At 39.9% G+C, this 19,917-nt stretch overlaps 1 protein-coding gene across 3 annotated transcripts in view; it reads left to right on the top strand.

The window, feature by feature from the left end:
* Nucleotides 1–18,513, top strand: part of TMOD2 (tropomodulin 2) — a 52,776-nt gene extending 34,263 nt beyond the window's left edge. The window contains exons 8-10 of one of the 3 annotated variants that reach the window (XM_001925676.6): nt 3,818–3,961; nt 9,019–9,163; nt 11,246–18,513. In XM_001925676.6, the coding sequence (XP_001925711.1) occupies nt 3,818–3,961; nt 9,019–9,163; nt 11,246–11,280 (324 nt within the window). In that variant the 3' untranslated portion in view covers nt 11,281–18,513. Of the gene's footprint in view, nt 1–3,817; nt 3,962–6,004; nt 6,334–9,018; nt 9,164–11,245 lie in introns of those variants that run through there. The other 2 variants (XM_021095391.2, XM_013992992.3) reach the window with 2 other exon arrangements.
* Nucleotides 18,514–19,917: the final 1,404 nt, after the last annotated feature.

Raw genomic sequence — 19,917 nt, 5'->3', positions numbered from 1 at the left:
CCCAGCATTGCCACAGCTGCAGTGTAGGTCCACAACTGTGGCTCAGATCTGATCCCTGGCCTGAGCACTCCATCTGCTGTGGGGCAGCTGAAAAAAGAAAAAAAAAACAGACACATGAAAGTAATGATGACCCATCATGGTGCTGGCACAGAATAGATGTTTGAAAAATCCTTGTCAAGTGAAATGAATGAATGAAGATACCCTTCGCCTCTTAGCAATAGACAATATTTTCTGATGATAGCAAACTTTAAATAAGCACTTAGGTAGAAAGGGACTAAGCTACAAAATTGATGTTTTCACCAGCAATCATTTCATATCTAAATTTGCAGGTTGAAAGCAATTTTTGAAACTTACTATTAAAATATAAAAAGGGCAGAACTAGAAGGTGAAATTAGCAATTTAAGGGTTCATATCTTTGTATGATTTTGTTTATAATCTCTACCCTTTAGTAGGTTTGCTTTCAATAAAGCAAAAATATTCACAATATATTTTGTATGTAAGTAACCAAAGGGGTAAATAAAGAAATGATTTGTCATTTCTATTTAACATACTGTTTATAGTAAAATGGCAGGGATGTGAATAGTTTATAATTCATTGTCAGCACTACTAGTAAATGATCTAACTTCTACTCTAGGTCAAATAGATAACTTGCTGGGTTTTTTTTTTTGTCTTTTTTTTCTGTCTTTTCTAGGGCTGCACCCAAGGCTAAGGGTGCAATCGGAGATTCCAGGCTAAGGGTGCAATCGGAGCTGTAGCTGCTGGCCTACACCAGAGCCATAGCAACGCCGGATCCTCAACCCACTGAGCAAGGCCAGGGATCAACCTGCAACCTCATGGTTCCTAGTTGGATTTGTTAACCGCTGAGCTGCGACAGGAACTCCCTCAAATAGATAACTTGTTAAATGGACTAAATAAATTCCAAATATAATAAGCTCTTTGATACTATTTTTAATCCAACAACTATGTATTGAAAAAAAACACCATGTGAGAAGCACACTCTACAACTGCAAGGAATAATGGCTATCCTTTAGGGTATTGAAAAGAAAAGCCTCTTTCAGCCTTATGCCTGGTTGGATTCACATGGTCCAGCCTTCACCATGATGATTCTTCATTTAACTATGCCATATTTAAGAAAGAAGCTTTCTAAAGCTTGAGAATTGGTTGATTACCCCACAGGCAGTAGAGAGATTTAGACTGCGATTATGGCTGAACAACTTGCTGTTGAGAATTACAAATCAGCATTAAAGAAAAAGCTTCATGGGAGTTCCCGTTGTGGCGCACTGGAAACGAATCCAACTAGGAACCACGAGGTTGCAGGTTCGATCCCTGGTCTCACTCAGTGGGTTAAGGATCAGGCATTGCTGTGGCTGTGGTATAGGCCAGCAGCTATAGCTCTGATTACACCCCTAGACTGGGAACCTCCATATGCCGCAGGTGTGGCCCTAAAAAAACAAAAAGACCACAAAAAAAAAAAGAGCTTTAAGAGACTTTTCTATTTAAGGCGCTGAAACAGATTCAACAAAGCACTTGTGGGATTATTGTGAATATAGACAAGCTATGTGTGATGCCGTTACCCCCATTTTACAGACGTGGCAACTAAGACTCAGTTTGAGTAACTTAACTAAGATTACACAGCATGTGGCCAAGCCAGCAAGTGAATTTAAGTGACTTTTAATCAAATTCATTCTAGTATGCCCCAAGCACTTCCATATAACCTCATCTTTAGTAGGGGGTGTATTAATGAAACTTGCCTCAGTAATGAATGCTGATGTAGAGAAAAGGCCCATATATGTAAAAAATGCTGTTATTATTAACAGTGATGCCACAAGGAAATCAAAAGTTCAGAACATCTCTGTCCAATGGAAATAAAAGGAGAGCCACAAATGTAAGCCACATGTGGAACCTTAAATTTTCTAGTAACCACATTAAAAAAAAAAAAAGAGATGGGTGAAATTAAATTTAATAATATATTTTATTTAAACCAGCATATCCAAAATAGTGTCATTTCAATATGTAATGTGGAAGTGTAATGAGATCTTGTATGGTATTTTTTTCATACCACATATTTGAAATCCAGTGTTTGTTTCGCATGTACAGCACAATCGATTCAGAGCAGGCACTTTTCAAGGGCTCCACAGACACATGTGTCCTGTGGCTACCACTGGGATGGTACAGGTTTGGGCAGTGCAGGAAACTGCAGTTCTACGCAATACTGTAAAGTGAAGAGAGCAAAACCTTCTCTTGAAAAATATATCTCTAGAGTTCCTATTATGGCTCATCAGGTTGTCTCTATGAAGATTTGAGTTGGATCCACAGCCTCACTCAGTGGGTTGCGATTCCAGCATCACAGATGCAGCTTGGATTGGGTGTTGCCATGGCTAGGCCCCAGCAGCAGCTCCTATTTGACCCTCTGGCTTGGTAACTTTCATATGCTGCAGGTGTGGCTGTTTAAAAAAAATTTTTTTTAATATCTCAACCCTAATTATTTTCATAACCTTTAAGAAATCTAGTCTTTGTTTTACTAATGTTATTATCCCCCACACATGTAATAGATGCTCAAATATTTGCTGAACTGAAGTGAACCTGGGCCTGCAGCCCAGGATTATGTTTGGCTGGGTCTCTTTTCTCTGCTTTGTTGAGTATGAGAAAAGTGTTTTCTCAAGTTTGAAAGAAAGTGGCAAGATCCTGGCTACTTGCCAGGAGGTCCTGAAACTTTTTTTTCTGAAGGCCTAATTGCTCTGACATTTCATTATTCTAGTAATGAAAATAAATCCCCATACTTGGAGCGGCCATACAGATAGGCCTGATGCATTCCCTTCTGAGGCCTTAATTAAAATCTGTAAATTTCATTCTAATTAAAGACCTAGCACTGAATAAATGCACTCTAATGTACATAGTGTACAATAACATCAGCCCAAATCCTTGAGCTCTGCTTGCAGTTCAAGTAACAGCTTGACTAATATAGAGGATTACTCTTCTAGTCCAGTGGTTCTCAACATGGGGTGATTTTGCACTCCAGGGGATAGTTGGCAGTGTCTGGAGATATTTTTGGTTATAATGACTGGGATGGACATTTGGCAGGTCTCAGAGGCTGCTAAACGTCCTACAATACATAGGATAACCTCCCAAAACAAAGAATTCTCTGGCCTCACATGTCAGTAGTGCCAAGGTTGGAAACCTCGTTCTTGTCCCAAGTTGAATTCCTTCTCATCTTCCTCCTTCTTGTCTTTTCCACCATAAAAAACAATTAATATAGTTTAGAACTTCCTTGTTCTATTCCCAGAGCAATCATCATCATATCCCTGTTAGCAGTTTGTTTTTTCATTATTCTAGTTGCTTGTATGATTTTAATTAATGTGGTTGTCAATCCTGGCTGAACATTAGTTACCTGGAGAGCTTTTTAAAAATGCAGCTGTAGGGAGTTCCCTTGTGGCTCAGCAGGTTAAGGACTTGTCTGCCATGCTCAGGTTGCTGCTGTGGCACAGGTTCAGTCCCTGGCCTCAGAAATTTTCATATGCTACAGGTGCAGCCCCCAAAATTTTGTTTTTAAGTCCCTACATAACAAAGCAAAGTTATTAATTCTATGTCAGTATCTTTTCGTTTCAGTTCTGCATATTTGTGAAATTCATGAGTCTGAGCTGCTGAATTAAACTATTTTTATTTCAGTTTTAAATTATTATCTTTGTTTCTCGGAGGTGAAAATACAATTTAGGCTTTTCTTTAAGTATAGCAAAAAATACCTATTTAATGTGCAGTGGGGGGTTTAGTAAATAAATCTTTAGAAACCCTAACAGTAATTTCTTTCTCACATACTAAGGCTTTTGCAGATATGCTAAAAGTAAACAAGACCTTGAAAAGTCTAAACATAGAATCTAATTTTATCACCGGTGCTGGGATCCTGGCCCTTGTAGAGGCGTTAAAAGAAAATGACACATTGACAGAGATCAAGATCGACAACCAGGTGAGCTAACCCACAGGGTACACGTGAGACGGAGGGATACCACAATGTAGGGAGTTAAAAGACTGTTCCATCATTCCAGTTGATGTTCTGGCTTTCTAGCAAATAATGACAGCATCTGGCCTGTGAAGGGTGTGTGGGAGAGTGTATTAATAATTAAACAGTGCATAGTGGGGCAGCCTGAGACAGAAGGAGCCAGCTGTCCCCTGGCCCGGCTAGTCAGGCACCAGAGATGGGGCGGGCAAGGCCTTGTTCAGCCTTCCTCATCCTAGTTTCTTAGTAGGCATCTCAGCACAGTCCTGTCTCAGCCTTGCTGTTGCCTCTCCCTGAAACTATGAAAAAAGCAGAGAGGCCATGCCCAGAAACAGACTCTTGCCCTTGTTCAGAGGCTGCCAGAGCCGAAGAAGCAGTGCCGGGCTCCTGCTGTCTAGCGCTGACCACAGAGCCTATTTCAAGGTTTCGGGTTTCTAGAAGACAGTCTGTGAAAGGTAGGCCACACCCAAAGGGTGATCACAAACTCAGCTCTGTCACAGCACTTCTTGGGGTCCCACCTACAGCCAAAGCAAGCTCCTCTTCCCTGGAGCCACCCCCTCCTCTGTCCCCAGCATCAACCTGCAGTGTCTCTGGAGTTGCTCTGCTGGCTTCCAGTGGCTCCTGCCCACAGCCAGCACCTCTCAGTTCTCAGCATGATACTGTGCCCTGTCTCTCTGGCTACAGGGATGTGTCTACAATGGGATTCAGTGAATGTGAGAGGTCTAGACACAGTTTAGGTGAAAAAAAGAGCCCTGGAATTGACCAGAAAGAGGAGAGAACTTGGAGCCTTGTGCTATGAGCATTCCCCTGTAGGGTGATGGCAGATGGTGGGGGAAATGCCCCCTGATGTCTGGGAAATGCTCTGGTCTAGACTCTCCAAGATCTGATAAAGTCATAAGTCCCACCCAAGACTATTGCCTCAGCCATGGAGACCATCCCCTTCCCCCCTTCCCATGAATAGTTCTCCTCTCCTTTCTTTTGCTAACCAGAACAAGTAGGCTGTTTGAGTGCAGGTCCTCTGCCCTTACACTCCTGGGGCTTGTTGCCAGGGGAACAGGGGAGCCCACCAGGAAACAAGTACTCCCTCACTCTGACCCTCCCCAAAAGAATGCTGAGGCATGGAGTAAGTCCCTGGGAATGTGTACATATGGCTCCTGTCTATCCTAATGCGTGTCCAGCTGCTAGTAGATTAGAGAGCGGGGGAGTAGGAAAAGAAGCTAGAAGCAAATATGAAGTGAGTGAAAAGAATAGCACGGGGATGTATATTAAATAGGCCAGTATCAAGAGAAATTAAAAGGGCTCTTAGTAAATATTTCCAGGAGAGCTAAGACAGAAGTGGATACCTTATTCCAAAGTGTATTTAACTCTCTCTGTTGGTTTAGGCCATTGTGAAACCCCATATCTGAAATGATGTCCCAGATACTCTGATTCCACTTCTTTGTAGGATACTACCCACTTAGGGTTGCCAGATAAAGTACAGTTATATTTGAATTTCAGATAAACAGTGAATAGTTTTTAGTACAAATATGTCCCGTAAATTATTTGTTATTTACTAAAATTCAAACTTAACTGTGTCCTTTTTCTTTGCTAAGGTATAGAAACCTTATACCTAGTAAATGAGCTGAAATCCTGAAAATTTAGAATAGAATAGCCTTTTAGGATGCATGTGAAAAAGACCCTGAAATATGAAGTGTGAACTTGCTCTCTTAAAGCCTTTTGCAGCATCAGCCTCACTGCCCCTCCACAGCCCCCTAGGAGTGGGTATATGTTATCCTTCAATTTTCATCCCCCAACATGCCTCTGAAATGGCTTCTCTTTACTAGTGACAGGAAAGAGGATTAAGTTCTAGAGCAACTGGGAAAATATTTGCTTTATTCCAAGAACGAGGGAATTCAGAGTCAAAATTTATTTTCCATCCAAATTTTGTTCATTGACTCCTGGACTGTTAGAGGTAGACTTCACTTTCCTCATCTGTATAATGAAGGGTTTGAAATAAAATAACCTCCAAGACAGTTTCCTCAGGCAGGACCAGCTGCTGAGACCAATTTAGCATCACTGCAGCAGGCAGCTTCACCAAAACCCAGGCCTGCTGAGAACCCGCCACTGGGGTGGCCGCCGTGGCTATGCTCCAGGTAAACACGTGATGATTTAATTCAGTGCCCCTGTGAGAATAGCAATTATTGATGCACAGTAATGAAACAAATGGGTAACTGCTAAATAAATTTGAGTAGGGAAAAGAGATCACTTAAAAATAGAGGTGATCTGAAGAAATGTTTGCTTAAACTTTTGTTTCTTTTTCTTTGTATTTAGTGACTTTAAAAAAAAAGAGAAGCATATCCAAATTATAAGAAATTTTGGTGTCCATTTGTTGCCATGGGTTTATACAACACAAAAGATCTCCAATAAAAAAAGAAAGAAAGAAAGGGAAGGGAAGGGAGGAAAGGAAGGACGGACGGATGAGAGAGAAAAGATACAGGCTAAGAAAGAAAGATGCACCAGAAATTAATGCAACATTGTAAATAAACTATACTTCAATACAATTCTTTTTTGGAGTTCTCCTGTGGCTCAGTGTAACAAACCCAACAGTATCAATAAGGACATGGGTTCAACCCCTGGTCCCACTCAGTGGGTTAAGGATCTGGCATTGCTGTGAGCTGTGGAATAGGTTACAGATGTTGCTCAGATCTGGTGCTATTGTGGCTGTGGCGCAGGCCAGCAGCTGTAGCTCCAGTTAGACCCCTAGCCTGGAAACTTCCATATGCCATGCCTGGGGCCCTAAAAAGCAAATAATAATAATAATAATAATAACTATAAAACATGATGATTCTGGGTAAGAAAGATGCTTTATACTGTATTACTTCCTACCCACCCTTTTCTAAGATTATTAATAGTGTTTATTGTTATCATCAATGTGTATATGTTCATATGTGTGAAAAGAAGTTATATTTTAAAGCTCATTACACATTAGTAGGTATAAACAAAAAAACAAGGTATATACAAATATTGCAATACGTATAATCAAACTTTAAGGATTCCAGCCACCCAAGATATGAACTATGATTCCATATAGTTATAATATTGCTAATTAATTTCAGCCTCTGAAGTAGTACAAGGGAAGAAGTAAATCAATTGCCTCCCCTTCTTTTATATGCCCTCCTCCCAAAATAATTTTCTTCAGCTCCTACATTCTTTATATTACCATAGCATGCCCAACTTGTATGTTGCCCAAATCTAGGACAATTACTTTTTTTTTTTTTTTTTTTTTTGGCTGCACCCATGACATGTGGAAGTTCCAAGACTGGGGATTGAACCGATGCCACAGCAGTGATAATGCCAGATCCTCAACCCACTGAGCCACTAGGGAACTCCCCCCCCCCCTTTTTTTCACAGAGAGAAAAGCAGATTAAGTAGTTTTGTTGGTCCACAACTCAAGCAAATGCCTAAGGTTTACGAAGGGAAATAGAGGGGCTTTAGGTCATCCTGTCCCACCCCCACCCAGTCAGCTACATCCACCTTGAGCTCCTTCTGCCCTTGGATACCACCTTTGACCCACCTCAGGGGCTCAAGTCATAACTATGGCAAGCCCTGACCTTAGCTCAGATCTCAATCCTTAATAAAGTCCTGCTATTCTAAAGTGTGTCATGAGCTCAAGTTGCTCTTGAAGCTTTGAGGTTGATATCTCTTACTTTTTTGCTGCTTCTTTCTCCCATAGACCTAAATTGCTGAAGACACTCATGTCTGTACTGTGGATAACCAGAGCTGTTATTGTCTGACTGGAAATGTCACATTTTGTTCATTTCTTGGGGAGAGACTTGTTTGACAGGTTACTGGATGAAAAGAAAGAAAAGGAGCAGAGTTAAACCTTAGAACTTGCCTAAGACACAAAAATTGCTCCGTAAACTTCTTCTTCTACACAGTACTTAACTTTTCAAAAGTTAAACCTATATTGGGGGGAGTTCCCGCTGTGGCTCAGTACGTTAAGAATCTGATTTGTATCTATGAGGATATGGGTTTGATCTCTGACCTTACTCAGTGGGTTAAGAATTCAGTGTTGTCTGAGCTGCGGTATAGGTCTGATGCAGCTCAGATCAGGTGTGGCTGTGCCTGAGGCATAGGCTCCAGCTGCAGCTCCAGTTCTACCCCTAGTCTGGGAACTTCCATATGCCTCAGGTGCAGCCATAAAAAAAGGGAGGGGGCACAGAAAATGCTTCAAAGATTACATGCCAAACTGACTTTCTCTATGGAGAAGGGGGATACTGAGGAAAGAGAACTTTTATATCTTATAAACTTTTTTGTTTGTTTTTGTATGTTTTAAATGAATGAATAAATTATGAAAAAATACACCCATTTGCCTTAAATTTAATTGTAAATTCTTAGATTTAAGTGCTCCTATTTTTTAACTCCACTTTTTAAATTATTCTATGTCTCAAAAAGTAAGCAAACCAAAACCTTTTCCCACCAACTTAAAAAGCTTGGGGGATTTTCTGTCGCCCAATAACCCCTTTATGATAGTTCACCTGGCCATGGTTCAAAACACTCAAATAAAGCCTCTTGAGGATCTCCTAGTGAGACTCTGTTGAGAGACTGGCCCCATTTGGTTGATGATCTTCAGCTCTTTGGAAATATGGATCCCAGAACAGAAAATTCCATAAGTGGATTGATTGCTGTTAGACACTATCACTATTATAAAAACTCCCCTTGTTTAAACAGCAGATACTGGGGTAAATTGGAAATACTGAGTATTAATTTGCTTTAATTTTTACATCTGGGATTGTCTTTTCCTCATAAGAATTTGTTTAGTCTTTCCAGTCAAACATGCCAACAGATTCAGCTGTCTATTGGACTTGGCTTCTAGACAAGGAACAGATCTCAAATGACTGTATGAGAGAAATATCTCAGGTGACTTTGTCCCTTTCAATGTGAGACTTGCCTTTTGTCCAACAAATAGCCATGCATCTTTTCCATACAAGTAACTGTTTCCTCTTCCTTCTTGGCCGTCCGCTGTATGTGTCCACACCTGCCATCAGAGACAGCAGTTGGGAACAGCTGTAGAGATGGAAATTGCCCAGATGCTCGAGGAGAATTCAAGGATCCTCAAGTTTGGATATCAGTTTACCAAGCAAGGGCCACGAACAAGAGTGGCAGCTGCCATCACAAAGAATAATGACCTGGGTAATGCAGCCATATGTGCTGTTAGCAGTTAGAAGAGCAAGATGACCATTCATTTCTCCACTTCATATATAACATCTCACAGATACCATTCCACTGGCCTTTGGTGTCAGCCCTTCATCAAAAGCACTTATTGCATGGTCATAGGAATCCTCATCATGTTCATAGTGCTTTAAGTTTTATTGTAGTGCTCTCTCAAGAGGAACTGTTTGTTCTTCTTCTTCTTTTTTTTTTTTTTTTTTTTTTTTTTTTTTTTTTTTTTGAGGGCTGCGGGTGCGCCATATGGAAGTTCCCAGGCTAGGGGTTGAATTGGAGCTGCCAGCCTACACCACAGCCACAGCAACACTGGATCCTTAACCTACTGAGCAAGGCCAGGGATCAAACCTGCATCCTCATGGATACTAGTCAGGTTTGTTTTGGCTAAGCCACAACAGGAACTCCAAGCGGAACTGTTTGTTCTTTTTTCCAGACAACTTTTGATTTTTTGCTTGATTTCCTTCATATATTTACTTCTCCTTACACGTAGTCGCCCTCTGTTATTATCTGCACCAGAAGATGGACACAATGACATGGAAATTCCTAGTTCACTATGTTTGACTCCTAACTGTGCTTTTTTACTTGGGTTTAAATATGGTTATGTCTGATACCTAAGTGATTTACATGTGACATGAACTGATGTTAGAGCTTATTATAAAGGTTAAACTCAGAAGTAGCTCTTCCATTTAGGCCCTCTTTAATCTTTTCTGCTATCTACTCTTGGCTGAGGACTCGTGGCATATCTTATGTGAGGATGAGGAGGGGCATGTCCTGGTCAGCCACAGCAAAGAGGAATGGGACTGATTGGGAAGGCTTGATCTGGAGACATCCCAGCTCCCTAAGGCAGCATGGAAAAAGGACATCCAGGTACAGGCAGTCTACTTGGCAAGATGTCAGCAGGCCTCAGTCCCCTGTTTGAGGGTCAGGGACAGAATGCCAGACCTTGGTCAAGGAAACTGGACAAGGTGGCCCACCAAGTACAGTGCTGGCCATGGGGAGGATTCAGATGGTGGACAAGATGGACACTAAGGGTTAGAGCCCAAAGAGGTCAGATAAATATTCATGTCCAGTTCCTGCCCAGACAGGTTTAGCCAAGACTCTGAGGCCTAGCCAAGGTTCAGAGAATGGCATTTAGAGGCTGGCAGGCATATGGCAGTGCTTGCCTCCAAGGTACAAATGGTGCGGCCCATCTCGGGGCAGCCTAGCAAACAGGGTTTTAGGGAATGGATGGAGCACCAGGTGGAAGGTACCTCAGAAAACACCCGGTCCACAGCTGAACCACATGGAGACCAAAGAAAAACAAGCAAGACAAAAGGTTTGAAGTAAATGGAGTGGGAATCTTGAGCCTAAGAGCAGCACTTTGGGCAACGGATTTTGTCGAATTTTTTAGATTAGAGCAGCGCTTTTCCTGTCCTCCAGAGAAGCTTGCAGGTGAGGAAGTGAAAGGGGAAGAAGAAGATTGCAGAAACTAGGAAAGGCAGTCAGGGCAGTTTCTTTGATATTGAGTACCAGATTAAAGGAAGCTTAATCTCTGAGTTTGCTAGCCATCTGAATCACACCTTCCTTGGAGATTGATGCTTCACAGTTTCCATTTCAAACAGTTTAGAAACTTTAAACATATGTTTGAAGCTCCTCCTGGTCTTCAGGCTAAAATCAGAGTTGTGAATATGTCATCCTGGGGGTTTAGTTACAGCCAGTTGGTAACTGAGTTACATAGAAGCTGAGAAGATGTGCTGTAAATAGGTAAACATGAAAGTATGTAGTTCACTGTTTCACGGGTTGGTTCTGGACCTTCTACTCCATAGAAATGGGGAAGTGCCAACATTCAAGTTCCCAACTATCAGACATAGCTTTATTTAAATGCAAATTTCACAAGGCGCTATTCTACCTTTTCCATTTATTGCCATGGGTAATTGAGTATTGAAATTTTTGATAACTGTGTCCTCAAGTGTGTGAGATTGCTATTGTGTGATTAATGTTGTTTGTTGGACACTTAAGGAATATTCCTAGTTTTTTGTCTTTTTAAACATTTCTTTCTTTCTTGCCTAGTTCGTAAAAAGCGAGTTGAAGGAGACCGAAGGTAAATTTCCACAAGAAGAGGCAAAGTTTCACCACAGCGGCATTTTAAAAACAAAAATTCTTCTCCATTGGGACCATTTTATCAAAGGTTGTTCATTTCCGTTAACCACACAACTCATAATTTAATCTTTATTCTTTTTTAGTACTACTTATTTGTCTTGGATTTTTTTAACACATACAATTGTTTTGTTTGCTCATGGGCACTTCTGGCAACTTGAACCAATGGACTTCAGCAGATCTTAGTGGGTGACAACGATCGAAAATGATTTAACCACTTTCATATTGGGTTGTCTTGCTTTTTTTTCCTTTTAACCACTGAAAGGAACTTAGTATATACATGTGTTTGTAACTGTGGTTATGATAAAGGCCTATCTCTGTTTACATGCACAGCTTTGAGTTAGGCTAAATACATCAGAAGTGTTCAGGTGACCATATAAGAAGTTAGTATTTCCAGTCTTTCATTAGGTGAGAAAATGTGACCAGCTTAACACAGATTCTCCCTTTGTTCCAGAAAAATCACTTCCTGTACACATGCCCCCCCTCCCCCCCATGAAGATCCGTGGTGTCATCTTCATAAAAAATAAGACAGCATTATGATACATTAACACAGCTTTAGCAAATAAGTGTGAAATATTTATTAGCCCACAAATATAGCTTCAAGCCAGACTCTCAGCTAGCAAAATAAATTAGCATACTTACCTGTACTGATTATTCCACATAAATTCAATCTTTAACATTATGGATAACTCTTTACCTAGCCATTTTAAAGTTTTTCAGACATGATGGGAAAATTTTAAATTTTAGGAAAAGGAAAGCTTTTAAAATTGTACATTCCTAAATAAAGCAATAGTAATTGCAGCTTAAGTTTGTCTCTTACACACAATTGCATTATTTTAGTAAGTTTTAGAAGCATTTATTGCTTTGTCTTTAGGGCAGCAAGATCACAGGATGAAATGCGACCATTCAAGTTAATTATACAGATTTGTCCATGGCATTCATGATCCAGCCAGATATTTGCAAACATCAGGAAAAAATGTGAAGTATCATTTATCCAGATGTTTGTCCTCTCAAGGGCAAAGCTTGCGAAAGTACAACTGAGATGATTGTGCAGTAGATGTATTCATCTTTTCATCCAGCAGTGCAGCGGTTGTGATATTAAGCTAAGGAAACATGTGACTGCAGCCTCTGACACAGCTAACAGGCCCTTGCAAACTGTCAGAACCTGAGGCTAGAATTGGTAGCACTCTGACACTGCTTTAGGCATCTTTCTTTCTCTCTCTTCCTCCTCCTTTCCTTTCTACTCATTCTCTTTTTTTCTTCTTTTCTTCATAATTCTGAGTGTGTAAAGGTGACATCCCTTGTTCTGAGGACGTCAGGAATGAAAAAGTTGCTGACTCAGGCAGAAGGTGGGCCCAGTCCAGAATTTACTAAGTAATTGAATATCCCTGAGCTGCTTGATAGCAGTAAAACAAGTAAATGGGAAAACAATTCATGTAGTATTCTAGTTAGTTTGTAAAGTGCATGGAAACTGTTTAGCATAAAAGCCCAATTTTATAATTGGACATTTATCTGTAATATAAGTGCCCACATGTTTGTCTCTAAAATTCTTTGAAACATGAGACTAGTTTATATTTTTTGAGGGAATAATGAACCAAGCATATTGAATTTTGGAAACCCTAAAAATCCTTTGATTAGTTTTCTGCTATATTTCCTTATCTATATATCTAAAAAGAGAAAAAGAAGTAATAGCAACTACTACTTGATAGTTTTCAGTCTGATTTTTTTCTTTCCCTCTTACTCATGTAGGTGTGGTATGTTGGAGCCAACTCATGCAGGCTCACCCATTATTATCAAGAATCTTGCAACCTGGTTGTTAAACACAGCCATTATTAAAAATTAAATTACATGCACTTAACGATTAAACAAATTATATTAAAAACAAAAGTAATTCTCAAAAACATATTTTATTGTTTTTCTACTTGAGATTATTTGCACCTACTGTGTATATATGGCAGAAGTACTATATAATGCTGTGCTGTTGTACATTTCTTCCCAACTCAGAAGTTTTGTACTTCTTGTTTGTAGTTTGAAATTGACAATGGTGGGAGTGTTTATACCATGGAAGTTAGCAAATATTACAAATCAGGGGTTTCCCCCCATGCCCTCACACCCACCCCTAGCTTTCTGGTTAATATTCATCAGATATCCCTTAGTAAAATGTATACAGTTTTGTTTTGTTTGGGTTACTGTGTTGCCAAAGGAAAGAACTTCTCTTAGTTGTCTTTACCCTATCCCTTTAGATTTGTAGCAGATATAGTTAAGTGCTGAGTCCCTGACATGCCCCTCTAAGTAAGGCTTTTTCATTTGTTTTCTCATTTACTCTCTTTCTTACCTTCACCCCTAAGAAATGTTGGCTTTTATAGAGTGCTCCCTGCAGCCCCAAGGGCCTCTGGACTGGGGCTAAAGCAATTCTTGGCAAACCCTGGCAGAAAGCAAGAAAAAAAAAAGAATTTCATAGTGATGGTGCTGCAGTTGTTGAGAGTATTAAAGCAACATAACAGCATATAGTCAAAACTTAGCTCTGTTTTTAGTTTATAAAATAGTTGGGTCACGTGTAAATAGGGTCTATTAAATCAAATATTTATTATTAATCAGTTTATCTTATTACCTATGTTTTTGAAGTAGCTTGAAAGGTGACATTTCCTTGAGTATTCATATAACTATTTAGAAGAGAAACATATTTTAGGGATCCTATAAATCATTTAATTAGCCTAGGATTTCCTGTCCCCCATCTGCCCCACGTGTGTAAGTAGAAGCTCTTCTGTGATCCTGAGCATGATCAATCCCTTGCCATCCATCATGATGGGCATGATGTATATAAATTATATGAATGCATTTTGCCAAATATTAGGAGATATTTGGCAACATCTGGACAATTGATGGAAAGGAGATCATCTCTCCCCTCCCCAGACCACCTCCTTTCTCCTTGTGGACTTGTACAGGCCCATGCAAAGCATAACATTACTCACCAGGACCTGCAGGCTCCTGTCACCACCACCCATCATAGCATTTGTGGAAGTCTAGAGAGATCATATAATTAACCCAGTACTACATCTCCCCATCTGCCTGGAATCTCTTTTATCCTCATCGGCATGGTTAAAGCCCTTCCTTTCATCCTAGTAGGGCATAATGTAAATAAATGTCATGTGGTGTGTGTGTCTTGCCAAATATCTAACTGGGTGTTTGGCTGCATCTGGACCACTGATTGAAGGGAGATACTCTCTCCCCAGCCCCATTTCCCTTGTCCTTTTTAGAACAGCTTCAGGCCCAGGTTAATGTGAAGTTACTCCCTAGAGTTCACCGCTTAGGTCACCAACCGCCAAAGTTCACAGCCGACACAGAAGATAACTCTTAGGGAATAAATATTAGAAACCTGAAAACCATTTCGTTGTTCCAGCACCAAATCTCTCCATAGGCCTAGAGAGGATGAGTGAAAGTGCTTTCATCTTCATCTACGTTATCAAGCTCTGCCTGCCGCCTTTGTAGGATATATTGTATATAAATATTTTGTACATAAAGACCACCAAATATTGCAAGGAAGTATTGTGCTAAAGCTGGACTCCTGATTAAAGGGAGATGCTATCTCCCAGTCCCGCTCCCCTCCCTCCTCACAGAGTTGCTGCAGGCCCTGTAGGGCCTCAAGCAGCTCACCCATCTTATAGCGCGCACAGTTCATCGTACAGTAAAAGCCCATCTCCATTTAAAAACCTCAGAAAGCATCCCAGTGCCTATACTCCTCAAAACAATTTCCCTAGGGGAAGCCTGGTACATCAAACCAAAAGAATAGCTGCTTCTCTTCCAGAGAGAATTGTGGCCCCTGGCAGGGCACCAGCATTAGGGAAACCAGTGTGTTCTGAATAACTACCATGGGAATGTTTCAGACAGTCAAGCTGGAAACCAGTTTAAGCATCAACACACTTTAAATGTAAGACAGCCCTTTAAAATTTTCAAGAGTTTGTGGATATTTTCTTTTTTCGTGGATGCAATGTACTTAACCCTCTTCTTTGGCACTATGAAAGAGAGGAAGTATAATAACTCTAGATTAATATAACTTGATCTGTGTTTCTAGGTTTGGAGGGAGAGTGCCTTTTTGAAAAGTGGTTACCATCTTTAGCTCAAGTATTATTGCATAAGCAAAAATGGGCAGGGGGCAGTAAGTGAATACTGGGTTCTGTGTTATGTTACCTGTACTCCCTGGAACTGTTTCTGGAGTTGGGTTTTAAGTCACGATTCTGAAACTTCCTTCCTCTCTTCCACTAATGAAGCATGTTAATGAACAGAAAGATTTTAGCTCTGCCTTCCTGTCGCAGTTTCCCTTTAATTACTCCTCTTTAAATATCCTCACCCCACCCCCACTTTGCCGTCCTCAGTCTAGGATTGAGACACATGCAAAGGAAAGGAGTGAAAATGCTTAGAAGTGTCAAGTGAGCCCTCTGGATGAAAATCCCATGGCCAGATCTCCTAGTAACAAGCTGGAGAGAGAAAGGTATCCAGAACCTTATGGATGTATTCATTGTTCCTGCTTCCAACTCTAAGTCAGATTGAATTTCATTTTGAGGTTCAGGAGTTAAATAGAGTGGGGCAGGGAGTTTAAGTCTGGTGAGGAAGGAAGACGGAAATTAAGGTTTTAATTTGCTTAAGAGCATAAATGAGCTCTGCTCAGCTTACCTCTTTCCCATCTGCCCAAACTGCTATGAGTAAACATTCAGTAAATGGATGGAGGAGGAGTTTCAAAGTTTACATTTGTAACCTGCTTCTGGGTACTGTTCTGGGAAGGTTGTGTGTATACTAGAGGTTATCTCATTTTTTTTGATGCATCATTGACTTGGGGGAGGGTGAAGAAGTCTAGGCTTTTCTCTGGCATCTTCTATGGTAGTCATTCTGAGCACATTGGCTCTGCTAGTTGGCATGGTAGAAGGGCACCATGTTGACAGATTCAGAGACTGACTCCTAATCCCATCACCAACACTTAGCAGGTATATGATCATGGGCAATTCATTCAATTGCCTGACAATTATAGACTATATAGGGGGAAGAGCACTGGATTTGGAGTCAAGAAACTTGGACACTTGGCTCCATACTTTTTTAGCTGGGAGACTTTGGTGCAAGCCACTAATCTCTCAAGCATATGGTTCTTCAGCTATACTATAATGGGAATAATCTTCACTAACTACCTCACAGAGTTGTAGTGAGAATATAATCAGATAATGGGATGAAAACGCTCTACTGGAAAGGGCTATATAAAAGCGGGAGATCATTTTTATTATCTATTCACTAATGTTGTCCACTGCCTCTTGAATCTGTTTTATTTTCTTCTTACCAACACTTACATCTTTCACATCTTTTCAAGCATGGGGGAATTGAAGCATGGGTATGATGTAGGGGACTGGGATTATTTACTGTCAACATAGAGGTGGGAGAAGTGGTCGGTGAGTGCAGTGGGTGTTAGATATACCAGTGAAGTAAGTACATGGGCATTTTCCTGGGTCACTTTGACAGTACTCTTGGACATAGTCAGGACCCTTGCAGAGAGCTTAAGGCTGGACACAGGGGGAACAAACAGTGATTAAGAATTGAGGGGAGGGTCTGAAGCACAGCTGCCCTCCTGTCAGCTCTGTCACTGCTGGGCATGGGGCAAGGTAGGCCAGTATTTGAGGTGTGATTGGAAGCCTTAAGGAGAAAGACTGTCCTTAGGGCTCCACAGCTGTGTGAGAGGCTTGAATCCTGATGGTGAAAGGGAGAAAATGTCAATTGTGAGATCACCTCTCTTGGGCATCAGCTGCTTTGTTATCACCAGCAACTTTAGCCCTGGTCAGTATTATTTTTCTGCTCAGAAAGATGTTGAAACATAGCTTCAAGGGACTTTCGTAAGCACTGGGCAATAGAGACTATCTCATCAATCTTTGTGTCTTCAATAGCACCTAGTAAGGTGCCTTTTGTATAATAGGTGCTTAATTCAATGTCACTTGAATTGAATTGTCCTCCAGCCTCATGAGAATTATGCTCCATTTGCCACCATATGATCTGTTTGGAAAACAGTACTGATTTGGATGTCAGCTATGTGTGACTTTGGCAAGTCTTTCCATCTATCTTGTCTTCATTTCATCTGTAAAATGAAGTGAGTGAATGAGATGCTCTCTAAGGTCCTTTCCAGCTCCCAAATGTTACAATCCTGTGATTCTGAGTGTTTCCATTGCCTCTGAACATGGGTGAGTGATGCTCCCTTGCAGCTCTGTCTCTCCTCCGTAAGCTTTGTTCAGAGAAATAGGTCTGGACATTCCACGGAGTTATCTGTTCCTCTTCAGCAGTTTTTATTGTCTTCAGAATAGTTCTGGAGGAGCAGTCTTTTTGAAAAGGACATTTTAAAATACATAATATTTTCACCTCAAAATTGGTGAAGGAGAGGAGGAAATGCAAAGAAAGAAACTGAGCACAGTAAACATGGCATAGGTTTTTATTTAAAGAGTGTGTGTATGTGAGTGTGTGTGTGTGTGTCTGAACACATATTAACTGGATAACAGAGAGAAGCCAATCGAAGTACACTGTGCAACTGAGAAAAATTGTCCCAGGATTAAAATTTTCCCAAGAATAATCTAAATATGGATAAGTAGGAATTGGCCATATGGTGAAATGAGATGGATAGAAAGTATACTTTTGGAGGAAATTTTATTTTGATACCAAATTTTGCCAGTGACAATCTTTAGTTAAGAAAGAAATTATTCTGAACTAAAATTCTCATCTATGCCACTTTTTTTTAACCCACTGTATTCATGGAATAATATTTATATTTGAATTAAAACTATCTTAATTCTGTTTCATCCATTTAAAGAAAACAATAAGCAGCATTTTTCATTGCATTAAAAAATGTAAAATACTTGCATGCCACTAATGTGTAATATCTTACCAGTTCAAATGCCTGTAATGTGTGACCTTATGTGTATCTGTATTGTTTTGAAGAGAACAAAGAAAATAATACTTTGTAAACTGTTTTACCTTATATTGGCAACATTTATTTAGCTCAGCAGTTATGGAAAAATTTACATAGTTTCATTTCTCATTTTGAAACTTTTTAATCAAAGGTAAACATTGATTATACTCATTAGGGAGTTAAGACTAATTTGCCTTTTAAATGTGAAATTTAACATTATGTGGGAAATAAATGTGTGAAAAAAGCAAAATGGATGAAGTGTGAAATACTTTTACCATGATAATAAGGATCCCAGTTGGCACAAACAGGTGCAGTGTTTGACCCTTTGGAATTAGTCGGCCTGACCTAATGCTAAGGTAAATGTATACTGGGTTTTAATTAATCAAGACCCTTTTGCTTTAAAGAATATAATGTATTTATTTGAGTCTAGAAAGACATTTCCAAGTGAAAATTCACAGAACATTAGGAATTAATAAACTTTTCTTTTAAAATGAAAGGGCTAACTTAATCTGGAAAATTTTAAGACACATTGTCTCTTTAAAATAAATGGTTGGCACCATGTTCTCATATTAGAAAAGTACACTTGCCAGAAAGGACCATAGAGTGCCCTTATTATGAGGAAGATAAGAAGTAGACAGACAACCAGAAGTAGCAGAGGAGAAAAAAGAACCCATTATTAAAACAAAAATACACAAAAGCACACATTAAACTAAATAGTTCTCATTTTTTTAGAATAAATAGGAGCAAGAATACAAATAACCCAAATTGGTTAAGTGTTTTACCTTGAAATTTTTTATAAACTTTAGAATTAATTTTTTGGTAAGCTATACTGGGACTCAAAACAAGGAACACTAAAAATAGTAGAGTTACATTTTAAAGGCTTGTCCTGGGAAAACAAGAAAACCTACTCTTCCTGCTGTCCTGCTGAACTCTGCTTTCTTTGTCCTTAGACTGATGACAAGGTCCAAGAAGAAGCACAGAAGACTTGTGTTCTATATTTGCTGTTTCACACCTTTTCTTGTTTAAGGAAGTATAGTAATTAATTTGTTTGAAGGATTCTCTATTTCAATCTATGAGGTAATGAATAGAAGTTACAAGTGTAGCTCTGAGGTCAGACTTACCCAGTTCAAATCTCACTTCTGTTAGGTATGTGAATGTCCGCAAATTACCCAGCCTCTATTTCTAGGAATCATGATCATACTTCACAGTAGGACTGAGATTCACATGTAAAATAGAGCAGTGCTTGGCATATAGAGGGCACTTAGGTATTAGAATCCTAAATTCTAACCTAAATAAATATCCATGGATATTAGCAAAGTTCTCTATCTTATGCAGACAATGTTGGAAATTTCAGCAGGGCTGAATCTTATTCATTTTTGTGTTTCCACTATCCATTCCCTTCTGACTGGCAGACAGGCCCTCCCCCATCACTCCAAGAATTAAGTTTAAATAATATAGAGCTGACTCGGGAGTTACTCCCGACCCACCCTCTCATTTAGCTCCTCATGACTTCCCTGATGTTTCAACTTGCTTGTACTTGTCCTGCTCTCTGGGTGCCTCCTTTGGATTTGACAGTCTGGCTTCAGGAGCAACTCCATGACTTGGGGTCTGTAGATGTTAGACTTGACGCTGTTATGGACCACCCTCTCTCAGT

The sequence above is a fragment of the Sus scrofa genome, chromosome 1 (genome assembly GCF_054392235.1).
Source record: "Sus scrofa isolate SSC_HxYL_T2T_F1_AM1 chromosome 1, Sscrofa_HxYL_maternal_Yorkshire_Landrace_v2.0, whole genome shotgun sequence".
In the NCBI taxonomy this organism is placed as follows: Eukaryota; Metazoa; Chordata; class Mammalia; order Artiodactyla; family Suidae; genus Sus; species Sus scrofa.
This window is presented reverse-complemented; position numbering and strand designations above follow the sequence as displayed.